The sequence below is a fragment of the Fonsecaea erecta genome (genome assembly GCF_001651985.1).
Source record: "Fonsecaea erecta strain CBS 125763 chromosome Unknown Scaff3, whole genome shotgun sequence".
In the NCBI taxonomy this organism is placed as follows: domain Eukaryota; kingdom Fungi; phylum Ascomycota; class Eurotiomycetes; order Chaetothyriales; family Herpotrichiellaceae; genus Fonsecaea; species Fonsecaea erecta.
The window spans coordinates 274,940-289,204 of NW_017387246.1; the positions used below are offsets into that span (position 1 = coordinate 274,940).

Sequence of the window (14,265 nt, forward strand, 5' to 3'; positions counted from 1 at the left end):
AGACCTGTGTACATACATAGGCAGGAGGAACGATTGAGATGAGGCTCCGCCTGTCGAAGCGTCCTGGATGATATCCCGCTAATGTGGTTGGTTGCTGACTTGCTGACACATCTCCAATCCTTTGCGGGCACCAAGGCGATATATAGAATCTTTTGGGTCAATTGTTAGATATTGCACGATTCCACAAGAGGCGGCAGACTGGGCTGAAGTAGCTTGGCGCGCCCAGTTACTGTAAGCGACCATCCCGTGTGTCTCCGGATGCTCATCGAATTGCCCTGTTCTCAGGGGCCGAAAACAGGGAACTGAGGCCATCTCTGATTGGCTGGTGGGCTTGTCCTAGCTGCAGGGCATATGCTATACTTATCTCGCAGCCATGCTGGTGGTAAGGCTGGACCACGGAAATGTCTTGTGTACCTGCATTAGGCGTGGCAAAACTCACCGATTGGCCGTTCTGGCAGCTTTTGTTTGGATGCTGCTCCGGCAACAGGAATATGTGCATGGTTGTATACTCTTCCTTGTCTGGGCACTTGCTGGAATGCCATAGCGACGAAGGACATGGGTGGTCGAATGCCACACAGACTGTAGGTGTCCGTTGGGGGGAAACCCTCTTCTTCAGCCGCCCAGTGGATGTGGGTAGGGTTCAGGCCAGTTTAGTTGCATAATACGCAGTACAGCCATTATAGAAGAGAATGTTGACTCAGCGAGTAATAAAAGGAGAAGAAGAGTGATCATCTACTCCAGGAAAGGGCCCAGAATGTTCGATTTAAGAGCTGCTGTAAGTTGTAGTTGTATCTTCGGAACACAAACACAACGTTTAGTGGGACAGATCGACCTGCAGCATCCCGTCCTGCTCTTGCACCTTGTTTCTCAACATGCAAGACTAGCGGCCACGTTGCACAAGATCGAACGGAGAATTTGCTGCAAACGGGCTTGCTCGTGGACAAACCTGGTCGACTGATGTGCAATTTTCAGGTCATGCTGGCCATGGACGAGGGGTTGAGGGGTTGGAAGCCGGATCCGAGACACGGTGAAGATCATTGAAGCAGAAAAACGAGAATTTTGCCTCGTTGACGATCGACGAGGTGGGCGTAACCTGCGTGACATTCTCCTTTCATCTCGCACATGACGAATCAGCGTGGCGATAACCCAGAGAAAATCAATCAATTTGGTCAAGGTTGTATCCCCTTAAAAAGGGTGTTGGGTATGATGAGCCCCTTTTATTCCACGCCTCTTCTTTTTGCGTTATCGTGCAATCTCTAACAGCGGACCTCGAGCCTATCGGTGAGCGGGGCCACCATGAGGCTTGATCGCAGCCCATTAATTGACGCGTAGCGGGAAGCGCGATTCAGGTAGATGAAGGTGGAGCATGAGCCTCACACCGTCCGAGATGGCGTTATGATTGATTGTTGGTCGGTGTCGTTGTGCTCGTACAGAGGTCAATTGGGGAGAAACAGAGCAGGGCGCGTCATCAGCTCGTAATGCTATCTTGTCCCCCACAACCTGGACATGTCTAGCTGATTGAAGAGATGATTGACGCGTCGAGACCCGGGGCGCAGTGCTTGCAGGGGCTGCCAGAGCTGAACGCAGGAAGGCGGCTGAAGATCGGAGAAGACGAGCTCGATACCTTCTCTCTCCCTCTCTTTTGGAGGGGCAGTACCGTTTGTGATACTTCCTGACTTTAGGTTTTGTCTGTATGTAATAATGATTTGTTGGGTGAGACGAATAAGATAACTGAGGGTGAAGAACAAGACGGACGGTGGACATTGGCGGACATGGATGAGGCTCCCAAGAACAGAACTGGGGCGCGGTCTGCAGCGAGAATCCTAGTGGCTCTCCATCCCTCCCCCCCGGTAAGAAGCTAGGGTCACCAGGGTTGTTGGCTGTTAGTGGGCGGGCTCACTAGGCGTAGTTAGGCTCCTGTGCTTCTATGCTCCTAGGCGCGGGTGTCTAAAATGTCATCTGCAGGCGCATGTGGTGCGCCCGTAACATTGCTTTTAGCGGCTCCCGTCTCCCCCAGTTTTTCCCATAGTTCAAAGGTGCCCTCTGCTCCCCCTTTGACACTGCGCCTGCCCTCCCTGCGCCTTTGCTGTGTGCCTGCGAAAACCTGCAAAATACTCACCACCCTCGATCTTTGACCTTTCAACCTTCAATCCAACTAATCTTGACACCTCTCGTTGACGATTTTCCCGCTATCTGCCTCTGCACGAACCGCACTGGACTGCATACTTCGTGTCACAAATCGCTTCCATCTCCATTGTTTTGATCTCGCCCAAATCCGTTGTCAACACGGGGAATTCTGCTTTGTTTGCGGCCGGCAACAAAAACCACCACCACCACTTCTCGTTGTCCCTTTGTCTTGACCACTCAACCACACCGAAACCCAGAGACACTCGTTCAAATTCGGCCCATGTTAATGTTCTAATTCAACTAGAACCCCTTTCAACCGTCAAAGTGGCAACGACTACCCTGACTGTCTCGCCAGTCATGGCAAACTCGTGCGTCTCCCTCCCTGTTGCCAGTCTGCCTGTACTGACTTCTCCCAGTTTCGCTACGGCATGGCGTTCCTTTTGGCATACCATGACCTCCAATGACCGCCATGCCTCTCACGACTCGCCTTACCGGACCGGCCAACATGTCCCTGTCGCACAGAGTCGACATGCCCCCCTGACTTCGGTCGCAACCAGTGCCATTGAGTCGCACCAAGACCTCTCCCAGACATACCACGACGAATCCAAACGGCCCTCTGTCTCCTCAACTCAATTGCCCCAGTCACCTGCCAGACCATACTCGCCGGGCATGCGCTCCATATCATCTCCCAAGCGTGCTGGCGCCGAGGAAGTGGTTTCTCCTGGCGAGATCCAAATGCAGAACTTCGCCGACGGTGCACCTCCCCCCCCGCCTGTGTCTCATTCCTGGAAGAAAATCGACCGCTGGGCTGAGAAAAACTATCCAGAACTGTGGGATCAGCTGGGCGAGGGGTGTACGCAGAATGACATCAATGAGCTGGAGCATGAGCTGAACATGTCTTTACCGCAAGACGTGCGCGAGTCCCTTGCCATCCATGACGGTCAAGAACGCGGCGGCAGACCAACTGGCATCATTTTTGGCTGCATGCTGCTCGACTGTGAAGAAATTGTCCAGGAATGGAAGAATTGGCAGGTGGTCAACGAAGAATTTTTGAGTGGTGCCCGGAAACCCTCCTACGGTTCCAAAGGTCTCAGCAACGGCGCTTCCTCGTCGAGCCAGGCCAATGGCAACCGCTTCTGGAGACAAGAACTTCTGGATAAACAAGAATCACAGCCCCCCAATGCCATCCAGAGAGCTTATGCTCATCCCAGTTGGATCGCCCTGGCCAGAGATTGGGGCGGGAACAACATCGCCATCGACCTGGCGCCAGGTCCAGCGGGCAAATGGGGCCAAGTTATCCTGTTTGGAAGAGACTACGATTGTAAATATGTTGTTGCGCGCTCGTGGGCACACTTTTTGGCCACGGTCGCGGACGACCTCGGCACCGAAAAGGTCTTTGTCGACGAGGAGACCGGCGAGCTGAAATTGAAAGAATTCAAGACGGAGACGGTTGAACCCGCTTACATGGATATCTTGCGTTGGCGAGCAGACCAGAAATACGGACGGAGGGGACCGAAACGGAGATCTCAGCCACCAGGATTGAACAACAGTTCAGTAGCGCAGAACGGCCGACACTCCCCGTACAACAGCCCCGTCGTGGGCGAGGATAGGGGTCGGTCGCCTCACCGGTTTTCACGGGGACCTACGGGTAGCCCGAGACACACCGTCAGCAGTCCTCTTGCCCGAGTTCAAGAAGAAATTGCCCAGCCGCAAGCTATCCGCCCGGGAGGAGATGTGGTACGAGATTTTGCTGAAGCCGCCGAGGACTCTGTCAGTGAAGGCAAGAAGCGAGCAGTCCCTGCGCCCATCGATTCACAAGCGACAACTGCCACCAAGCAGGGTGGAGATAAACTGGTCGATGTCTCGACACCCGCGTCATTGAAGAGCGCAGATTCGAAGGATTTCCCCGCCACTCGACTCACCCGGGTCTTGACAGCCGGCAACAACGAACCCCAGGACGACAAACCGACAGAACCAGAGCCTGAGGTCAAGGGCCTGGGCGTTAATGGGATCGAGGGAGAAATGAAGACGGTGGCGATCTAATCATACCATGCCGCATTTTTTGTTTCTGACAACAGCCTGAATCAGTATAAAAGATTCCGCCAAACATCGCCTGGATATGGCGTTCTGGGACACATGGAGCATTGTATGCAAGCATCAACAGGACTTCGTTATCATGGAAGGCGCACTTTTACTAAACAGCCCCGGCGTCTCTGGCTTTTACTGTCGAAAGCTACCCCTTTTTGGCAAGTTCTCTGGGTGGGATCCGGTGAGAGGGAATGTTTGTGGCTTTATTGTATGGGTGGAGTTGGTATTCCAATTGGCGGCAACCGATATTGCGTGGGGGCCACTCACCAGGGAGCTCGGTGCCGCCCCCAGAGAGGATACGGCGCCGCACAGCGATCACTAAACATACCACATAGAAAAGAACAGGGTGAAATCCAGATGTCTGGTGTGAGAAGCCAGAGAGAAGAACATGTCTGCGGAAGGGGAAGAAGCTTCCGGTGTGGACGGTGCACGGACTACGTTGGACGGACTGGAAACAGACAAGACTCTCGAAGACAATGCAAACAGACTCTACTGCATCTCATTCCTTTTCCCCAGACGCCAGAGACTCTAAGACTCCAGATCACCTTCATCGAGGACAATACAAAAGTTGTTCCTCCCGCCTCCCGGATTGATCTCCTTCTTTTTAAAGACCGTATTGCCGCCGCCCTTAATCCACTCGTTCCTGGCCCGTGGCCCGTCGAAGCGCCAGAGGCTGTAATGCAGTTTGCGCGTGGTCTTGGTGTGCAGGTGGACGTAGCCCAGCGAGTTGAGGATGGCGGTGAGGTACTGCGGCGTGAGGTAGCGGCTGTTGTGAAGGCAGGGCGAGGGCAGGACGAGGAAGAGGCACGGGAGCTGCTGTGGTTCGTCGTCCCTGGGGCCAGCTTCTCCCGGTGAGGGTGGTGGTGACGGTGATACCTGTGGCGCGAAGAACAAGGTCGTCCGCCTCAGCATCTTCCCTCGCTCTCCTGCGTCGGGCACGTAGTTCAACACCAAGCTGAGGCTGAGAACGTCGTAGTAGGACCCTCCTGCTCCTGCTCCAGCTCCTGCTCCAGCCCCAACTTCGCTGTGAGTGTTGTTGTTGGGAAGCGGGAGACGCATGAAATCCACCTCCTCGATGCCCTCCTCGGCGCTTCGCAGGTCGATCCGGCGCACGCGCGTCACCCCCGCCACATTCAGGGCGTTTTGTGTGCTCAGGGCCCCAATCTCGAGGATCCGGATCGGGAGGACATCTGGCGATGGAGCGGTGGTGTCGGTAGCATGCCCATCCTCTTCCTCGTCACCACCACCACCATCATCATCGTCATCGTCATCGTGGTCCCGAACGTGATCCCCAGGCGCTCTTCGCTTAAACAAGGGATCACCCTGATGGCGCAGAGCCGCCTTGCGAGCCTTGAGCTCCCGGTCCAACCAACGGACCAGCACACGACTGGAGTCGCCGCCCCGCTGGGCGCTCTGGCCCGTGCGACTGGCGAGCTGGTACGACTTCAGCCCGCCCTGGGCGGCGATCTGGGCCTCGACGTCGCGGACCGCGTCGGCGTCGTTCCTGGCGCGCGCGCCGGCCAGGCGCTTCTGGAGCAGGTGGTGCGTGTTGATCAGTGTGCGGGTGTGTTTTGACGAGAGCGACGACGACAACGACGACAACGTCGATGAAGATGAGGTGCCTGTCTTCCGTGCCGTCCCTGTCGCCGGAGCACGGGCCTTGGAGCCGGTGCCGGAGCCGGACCGGGCGGCGGCGACGAGTAGAGGTGGACGAGTCGATTTTAGAGACACTGGTGGTTTGCGTCGTGGAGCCTTGCGGTTGCTGCTGCTGCTGCTGCTGCTGCTTCTGCTGCTTTTGGTCTGCGACGGGATCGCCATGACGTTGGATCGAGCATGGTTTTTTTTATATCTGTCGGGCAGCAGCAGGCTGAAATCATGCCCCGTGACGGGGATGAAGGGCAAAATATGAACGTTCCCTCTTGTGTCGGATGCTCGATCGCGATGCTACCGGCGTTGATCATGGGCAATTCTGCCCGTCCAGTCCATTTGTAACACCTCTCGTGAACAATTTATTTCGAAGCCTTGAAGATGTGTTGTGTTGTGTTGTGGCGACCAATCACCTGCGTCGGAGGAATACAGGCAGAATCACTATACTATGAAGACTTTCGCATATCTACGAGATCGTCTACAGTGTTTCTCTTTCACAAAATCCATAAGTCTAGGTGGGTATCAGCAGCAATAGCATTTCAAGGTATGGCAGCAGTCTGTGAGCTGTCATATTAGGAAGCTATCGATTTTATCGATCCTTGTCACCGGGGGTTTTCTCCCTTCCTTCCACCGCTCTAGTTATACATACATTGGTTGGTCGTGAATCGTAATACTCAGTAGTGATCTTGTCCTCATGGCCCATCTCCGCCCCATCCTCTGCTATCAAACCCGTGCCCTTTTGAACACATTCCCACCGTGAGCACCGCTGCCCTCCCGTTGCCGTTTCCGCTCAATCTCTTCCTTCATAATCCTCTCCGCTTCGCTCATTGGCCTTTGCTGGACAGGGCCGGATGGCTTTTTCGAAGCACCCAAGGGGTTTTTCTTGGAAGATGCGGCGAAGACATTCTTCGGTTTGGTTGACGAGGCGCCAAAGGACATGGATATGGGTTGCTTTGGCTTGGGGTCGTCGGACACAGGAGGCGAGGCTCTGGGGGCTGTGCCGACCTCCTTCTCCTTGTCGGATGATGGTGATTCATCTTTCTCCGAGAGAGGCGGCGTGGGTGGTTTGGCTGTCTCCGGTGTCTGTTTCTTTGCTCCAAAATTGAGCACGATTTTCTCTCCCTCCCTCCGTTTGATGCCCTCGCCGCCAACAGTCTCGATATCGTCCCCTTGTTCCTCCTCATCTTCTTCAGTGTCCGGCAATCCCTGTCGCTTTGCCTTTCGAATCTGTTCCTGGATCATACGCTGCTCTCGTTCTTCGTCGCCACGGTCTTGTCTCTCCTTCTTGCGGATCGCCTCCTGTCGTCGCAGAGCCTCGGGACTGTTATCAATCCAACTGATGGTGAGCCCACTTGCGCCCGCGCGGCTTTCGTTTTTCTCATCCTCGTCCACGCGGCATATTCCTTCTCTGCCAAGGTACTTTGCAAAATCGGTCAAGCTGCTCCATTTGGTCGCATTCATATGAATATGTTGTTTATTTGAGATGTACTCTTGATAGAATTGGTTGACGTTGACCTTTTTCTCGCCGTGTCCCGTACGTAGAAGTTGGATGAAATCTCGGAGGAACTGGTTTGAGAAGTCGTTGATGGCTTTTCGAGGGTCTTCGCCGATCAGCTGCATTTGACGGACGTGCGATTCGGAGGCAACATGGCATTTAAATCCATTCTCGTCCCGCATCTGCCGTTGACATGCTTGACAATACCATCGCAACCGTTGAAGCCCTTTCGACTTCATCTGGTTGGCGATGTACTTGGTTGATCCCACTTCTGCTCGAGGCATGGCGGCGATGGTGGAGGAGGAGTGTCAGGGAGAGGGGGTGATGATGAGGCGTAGTAGAGGAGAGGGGAAATGTACGGGGTATATCGTCAACAGGCTGTGGTATTGGCAGGGTTATGGAGGACGGTGGTGGTGGATCGCAAGTTTTGCAGTTGGTAAGTGAGTACACGTGAGTGGCAAGGAATAGCCGAGCTAAATTATTTAGTGGCATGGTACGCCAGATAAGGAAACTAGGCCGACGGTAATGATTGAGTCCGAGAGACACCGAGACGAGACGAGACTCGAGACTCGTAAAGACTTCAATCATCCCACACACAGCCCTCAGACAATACTAGTGGTGACAGGGAAACGTGGCTTGTCTGTTATTCCTCTTCCTTTGGGCCGTCGTTTACCTCTTCTCCAGCTATGAGGAAGACCAAACTGCATTGTCTCCCGTGACTCCTCATGGGGATAGAGATTGAGTTATTGTTTCTTTGGTACGACTATGTAGTGCACTTTCATCAATCTGTTTGACCAACGAGAGCCTCATCCGAAATGTGCAGCTGTCGGGTCATGCAACAGCTTAATGATAGGAGCTTCCAGCCGCGTTTCCTGAGTATATGAAGGGGGATGTTTCCTGTGATTCTGGTGAGGTCCGTCTTGCCCTCAGCCAAGGTATACTCCCTCATCAGCATTCAAATATCTATTGCCTTCTCCCATGCCCACATCTCCTACTCTTTACCAGTCCGAAAGAAAGACCCAAGCCATGTCTCGCTCCAATAGACCTCGAGCAACCAACAACCTACCAGCAGAACGCTACCAGGGCCGTGCCTCGTTCGGAACAGAACCACCACCCAAAGAAAAACGCAAGGGCATGGTCGAGGAGACACTTGCCCAGATCTCTAACGTCCTGACAACCATGGGAATCATTCAAGAACAATCGAAATCGACCTTTTTCCCAACGCAGCTCGAAACTCTCGACAACAACGCCTCCCCGGGACACACATTCCCCAACACCAAAGTACGATATGGTGACACCTTCTCCTTAACATGGCAAGTCCTCAAGACCCGACCCGACTACCTGCACCGAACGGCGGTGCTGAACTGTGCTTCTGACGTCGAACTAGCTGGAGGTTGGCGACACCGATTCGGCACTACGCAAGAGGACGCGCTGTGCTACTCATCGACCCTATGGCCGACGCTGGACCAGTGGAAGGAAAAGTATCCCTGGCGGACGGTGGTGCAGCGTGACGGCAATCCCGGCCAATGTGCCGGCATATTTTCACCACAGGTGGTCATTTTCCGGGACGAACTAACACGAAACTCTGAAACTCTGGCCAGGAAAAGACTGGGCGACCGTGAGCGTGCTTAGTGTGGCGGCCCTGGCCTGTTCGTCTCTCGTGCCGGACAAAAGTTCCAAAAAGAGAGCGACGGGGGAAATGCGCATGAAGCTCGACAAGGACGTGGAGACGATCAAGGAGAGATTCAGGATGGCCTTGAGGATGGCAGCCAGGCAAGACAAAAGTGTCCTGATGTTAGCGGCACTGGGCTGCGGAGTGTGGAAGTGCCCACCGAAACAGGTGGCAGAGCTTCTGCGGGAATGTTTGGGAGAGGCCGAGTTCGCGGGCTGGTTCGAAGAGATCTGGATTGGGATTTACGACGAAGCAGTCTTCCGGATCTGGGAGGAGGTATTCGGTGGCGACGCTGGATGAGGCAAGACAGGCCTGCAGCATTTCCCACCTCTTGATTTCAGGGAGGCACCAGAGAAGTCGCCATCTATTGTATTATAGCCCTTTGTCCCGTGTTTGTTGATATTGAACGGTATGGTTTGGAGGTAGAGAATATTGGCAGGCTCCAGTTGCCGACGGGATTTGGCCCTGCAGCACGCCAAATGGTATAGTACAAGGTCTTAGCAAATCAAGGCAGATTAGCAGTATGTATTGTTCAAAGTGATGGTCAAAGCCGCCTATATTTATTGATACCCCGTCGTTCGCCCAGCTTCGTTGACAGATTCGCTCATCCGACGAGGCTGAGATTGATGAGGCACTTACTACACGTGTCCCGCCTAGAACACAACACGCTTCATGAAACTGCCAAAAGTATCTACTGAGACTTCTGTGAATGCTTTGGCAACACTCACGACATTGTCCTTCGGCAGATACAGACGGGACAATCCTCCAGAATGCGAAATGGCATGTGGTGACTGACAAATACACCTGCTCGACAGACCCAATCAGGCGTCGTGGACAGCGCCGGTACCGCAGATCCAGATGCTTTATCGTCGACGTGTCGGCACGACAATCAAGCAGCTATGCAAGAGCAGGGGGGCGATTTATACCGTCTCCTATGCACTTTACTGACCTCGGAGCGAATGGCATGGTCGAAAATCACTATGGCGACATTTGGAGAAGGATTGACACAATCAACCGCTCGACTCTCTCTCCAGAGTCCTGATAAGGGGACACCGATTGGTAATGTGTTGGTTGGTATACCAGGTCTCAACTCTCTCTTGAGCGAGTATTCCCGACGATAGTCGAGCTTTGTAACGTCTGACCCAGAGTCAAGCAAAAGCCTCCATATCAAACCATGTCGTCCACCACCATCACTGATACCCAGGCTCCCGCGGCCACGGCCACGGCCAATAGAGTCCAGGATGCTGATCCTCAGCAGTACGACTACAGCCGTCTCAAGCCCTACGTGCACCCGCCAGTCACCAAGGCTGAGCTGCCCTGGGCTGAGCTGGTCACGCTCGACCTCGAGGAGCTGAGCCGGCCAGGGGGCAAAGAGCGTCTGGCGCAGCAGCTGGAGCACGCCGTGCACCACGTGGGCTTCTTCTACGTGAAGAACTTCGGCCTGACGCAGGAGGAGGTGGACCGGCAGTTCACGCTGGCGCAGAACTTCTTCGAGCTGCCCGTGGCCGAGAAGGAGAAGTACGAGGTGCGCTACGCCGAAGCCGACTACAACGGCTGGCGACGGCCCGGTCGCTCCCTGCAGGCCAACTCGCGCGACAACGTCGAGATGCTCAACTTCCCCAAGTTCACCGCGGACTTCGTCGGCAAGTACGACTACCCGGCCCTGATCAAGGCGCACATCGGCGAGATCGAGGCGTTCCAACGCGCCCTGCACGCCAACGTCGTGCTGCCGCTGCTGCGTCTGTTCGCCGTCGTCCTGCAGCTGCCCGACGAGGACTACCTGGTCAAGCAGCACACGTACGACAAGAAGAGCGAGGACCACTTCCGCTACATGCTCTACCACCCGCGCACCGAGGAGCAGTGGGCCGCCAGCGACTACGGCAAGCGCGGCGGCCACACCGACCTGGGCACCGTCACGCTGCTGTTCCGCCAGCCCGTGGCCGGCCTGCAGATCCTGGGCGAGGACGGGAACTGGACGTACGTGTCGGCCCAGCCGGGCACCATCACCGTCAACCTGGCCGACACCATCTCGCACCTGACGGGCGGCTGGCTCAAGAGCTCCGTGCACCGCGTGGTCGCCCCGCCCGAGGACCAGCGCCAGTACAAGCGCACGGGCCTGCTGTACTTTGCCCGCCCGCACAACGACACCGTGCTGGTGCCCATCACCGACTCGCCGGTCCTGCAGAAGGCCGGGGTCCAGCCCCGGTTTGACAAGCTGGTCACCATGGAGCAGTGGGTCCGGGCGAAGCAGACACTGCAGCTGAATCCCGACATTGCGGCCAAGCGCTGGGCGGAACGCGGAGATGGGACGGTCGAGGTCCTTGCTGGGTTCCGAGACCAGAAGTACAAGTCATAGACAGACGGCTCATCGTATGGCTAGCTACCTAGGCATCTACTGTCCAAGCAAAGAGACATGGAGGCGAAGTACGAGTTGAGAAAAATATAGTAAGCTGGATGGTTCTTGAGAGAATATATCATCTAAACGATCAACGAAAACTCTATGTATGCACAACTCTATCCCAACTCAGAAATCGCGTCAAGAGATCGATGTATCAATCCCACTGCTGTACTGAACATAACTCATAGAGCTCTAACAATGTGTAACGTGTGTTCCGTAGGAGACAGCACACCATGCCAGACGGAAAGACTAACACAAAACAAGACATACGCGAATCCACCAAACAGAAGTCACAAAACACGCATCGAAAGAACTTTCCAGGGAGGAGAAGGAGAGAAACTCCCCTCCCTGCTCATGTTCTAGATGGCCCGCAGTCGTCTGGCAAGGAGCAGACTCAACACGACAAACACGCCAATGCCACCGATAATGCCAAAGAACCAGTACAGGCCTTCGGTATCTTTGCCGGGGACATTGACGTTCATGCCGAACAGACCAGTGATCAGATTCAGGGGCACGAGGATGGTCGCCAAAACGGTGATCTTGGCCAGGTTCTTGTTGGTGTGGTTGCCCTTCAGGATGTTGTCCACGTTGAGCTGGGCCAGGTAGTTGGCGTGCGAGCGAGAGAGCATCTTCTCCACGTGGCCCAAGTTCGACATCATCGTCACAACGTGGTCTTGGATATCGCCCAGGTACAATCCAATGTCGCCACGAGGCGTCATCTGGTACTGGTCGTTGCACCGCTTTGCAAACCCCTTGATGACGTCCGCCTTGCCACCCAACAGCCGCATCATGTTAAGAACGCGCTTGCGGCATTCGCCAATCTGCCTCAGCAGAGCCAAGAAATCATCCTCGCGTGCAATGAACACCTGGTCCTCGATATTCTCGGATTCTTGCTCAGCGTCGCGGATGATGGGCGCGAAAGAGTCGACGATGTCATCGATCATGGCATAGCAGATGTAGTCCGGACCGAGGGAGAGGAAATCACCAAGCTTTGCGATACGCTTGCGCACGTTCTTCGGGTGTGGAATGGGGCTGTAGCTGAAGCTCAGCACTCCGTCACCACAGACGACAATATAGACGTGGATCGGATCAAGAAAGTCTTCGTGGCCTTTATCCATGTTGAATGACCTGAAACAGACAAAGTAGTATTGTGAAAACAACTCCACTTTTTCGCGCGCCTCTTGGGTCTCGATATCTTCCTGAGTGAGGCGATGGATCTTGAAGGCCCGGCAAAGGACTGCCAGCTCGGCTTTCGTCGGGTTGAGGACGTCAAGCCACCAGACACCACCGTCAGGTCCGACTTCGAATAGATCACGGAAGGTGGTGCCATCGGCAACAAAATCGCCCAACTTCTTGGCACGCTGGCCTTGTGTCAGTTCAGACGTGAACAGAAAGAATCTGTCAACGGGGTCCGGCGCCGCATGACTTGGTCGGATCATGACCTCCTCTTCCGACGAGGAAGACTGACCGTTGTTTGAATCGTGTTGCGTCACGGGTTTCTCATAGAAACATTCCCCGTTGAGAACGGCATTGGGTTCTCCAACGTGCCCGAAATGGTGTTTGCGCAAATCCGCAAAGGCCCGGCTGTCAGTTGAGACCTCAGTAATCTGGTCGTCGGGAATTTTGCCCTGTGCACATAGTGCGACAAACTCCTCGAGCTCCTCGAAATCAATCTTGTACGTCTTCCCAGGCTCATCCTCAGTCGGGAAGGTCACGTCCTCGCTGGCGTCCTTGTCCGTGCGCTGGGTCAGAGCAGGGGGGACGCTAATATTACTCAACGTCGGGCGTCTTTGGTTCGTGCCGTCCGAGTAGGCACGGTTTCGAAACGTCTCCAGGAGTGAGGACGCATGGCTTTCGGCGGTGTTGGCGCGTTGTCGGCGACGTGGCTCGGCAAAGGCTTCAATGGAGTTGGCCGGGGAGGTCGATCGGGATGACGAGCTCTCTCGTGAACGATCATTCCGCGGAAGACGGGTGCGACCCTCGCGATTGTTCGTGAATCTCCTAGCATGAAGAGACGGGCGTCTGACGCTGGTGTTCGGCCCGTCAAAATCCACATCGCTTCTGTCGTCGTCTTCGATGGCATTTTCGAAGTCGCGGGCGATTGGGTGTCTCTCTTGATCCCGTGCCTTCAGCAACGCTTGGTCCACAGACATCAAATCTCGTTCTTCCATGGGGCTTGGCCTCGCCGTGGGAACTTGTAGCTCGACCGCGGGCACTGGTAGAGTAACATGCGCTGGATGGACACCCAATGTGCCTCGGTGGTCGTCCAGCTCAGGCGCCGGGGTGCTGTAGCGGCTGTCCATCTTTTCTTCTGGCAATGATCCAGACGACGACATTTTCAGCGCGAACTTCCTTCTTTTCCAGACTCCAAGCGGGTCGTTGGCACTGTATCCAGTGCTGCGAATATGCTAATTATGCCACTTTGTAAGATGCGACGGCGAAAGAGCCGTCAGGCAGAGAATCAAAGTATTTCAAAAGTATCCAAACAGCCAAAGCCGTCTCTCTCTCAAATGATCAATAGCGGTGGTTTCCCAGGCCAGAGACGGCCAGGGACAGGTTGAAGCTCCGAAGGCCCAGTTACGGGGGTCGAGTTGTTGCGCCGGTAAAGACCATGCAGGAGGTTCCTAGCAGAGGTCGAATGAAGGAGGAGAAGACTGTAAAGCCCGCCAACTTGAAGGCCGTAGGAGCGTTAACGTCGCTGTCGAGCGCCAGGGTGGACGGTTCGAAAATAGAGATAGGAAAGACTGTGATACAGCCTTCCTATACCTTGGGATGCTCGAGGTATGAGATTTCTGCCCGATTGGGAACGACAAAGACTCGGACAAACAGGTCGTCCAA

General features: G+C 54.8%; 6 protein-coding genes across 6 annotated transcripts; 3 read left to right on the forward strand and 3 right to left on the reverse strand.

Moving 5' to 3' along the window:
* Nucleotides 1-2,484: 2,484 nt before the first annotated feature.
* Nucleotides 2,485-4,170, forward strand: AYL99_03359 (hypothetical protein; the record flags this gene model as incomplete). The annotated part of the gene is made up of 2 exons (XM_018834875.1): nucleotides 2,485-2,495; nucleotides 2,544-4,170. 2 exons carry the CDS (start codon nucleotides 2,485-2,487, stop codon nucleotides 4,168-4,170), a joined length of 1,638 nt encoding a protein of 545 aa, XP_018694525.1.
* Nucleotides 4,171-4,743: 573 nt separating this feature from the next.
* On the reverse strand, nucleotides 4,744-6,033 carry AYL99_03360 (hypothetical protein; the record flags this gene model as incomplete). The annotated part of the gene is made up of 1 exon (XM_018834876.1): nucleotides 4,744-6,033. One exon carries the CDS (start codon nucleotides 6,031-6,033, stop codon nucleotides 4,744-4,746), a length of 1,290 nt encoding a protein of 429 aa, XP_018694526.1.
* Nucleotides 6,034-6,585: 552 nt separating this feature from the next.
* On the reverse strand, nucleotides 6,586-7,641 carry AYL99_03361 (hypothetical protein; the record flags this gene model as incomplete). Its single annotated transcript, XM_018834877.1, has 1 exon — nucleotides 6,586-7,641. The coding sequence occupies one exon, from the start codon at nucleotides 7,639-7,641 to the stop codon at nucleotides 6,586-6,588; it is 1,056 nt and encodes a 351-aa protein (XP_018694527.1).
* A 742-nt stretch (nucleotides 7,642-8,383) lies between these two features.
* Nucleotides 8,384-9,329, forward strand: AYL99_03362 (hypothetical protein; the record flags this gene model as incomplete). Its single annotated transcript, XM_018834878.1, has 2 exons — nucleotides 8,384-8,864; nucleotides 8,959-9,329. 2 exons carry the CDS (start codon nucleotides 8,384-8,386, stop codon nucleotides 9,327-9,329), a joined length of 852 nt encoding a protein of 283 aa, XP_018694528.1.
* An 874-nt stretch (nucleotides 9,330-10,203) lies between these two features.
* Nucleotides 10,204-11,385, forward strand: AYL99_03363 (gibberellin 2-oxidase; the record flags this gene model as incomplete). Its single annotated transcript, XM_018834879.1, has 1 exon — nucleotides 10,204-11,385. The coding sequence occupies one exon, from the start codon at nucleotides 10,204-10,206 to the stop codon at nucleotides 11,383-11,385; it is 1,182 nt and encodes a 393-aa protein (XP_018694529.1).
* Nucleotides 11,386-11,786: 401 nt separating this feature from the next.
* On the reverse strand, nucleotides 11,787-13,763 carry AYL99_03364 (hypothetical protein; the record flags this gene model as incomplete). Its single annotated transcript, XM_018834880.1, has 1 exon — nucleotides 11,787-13,763. One exon carries the CDS (start codon nucleotides 13,761-13,763, stop codon nucleotides 11,787-11,789), a length of 1,977 nt encoding a protein of 658 aa, XP_018694530.1.
* Between the last annotated feature and the right edge of the window lie 502 nt (nucleotides 13,764-14,265).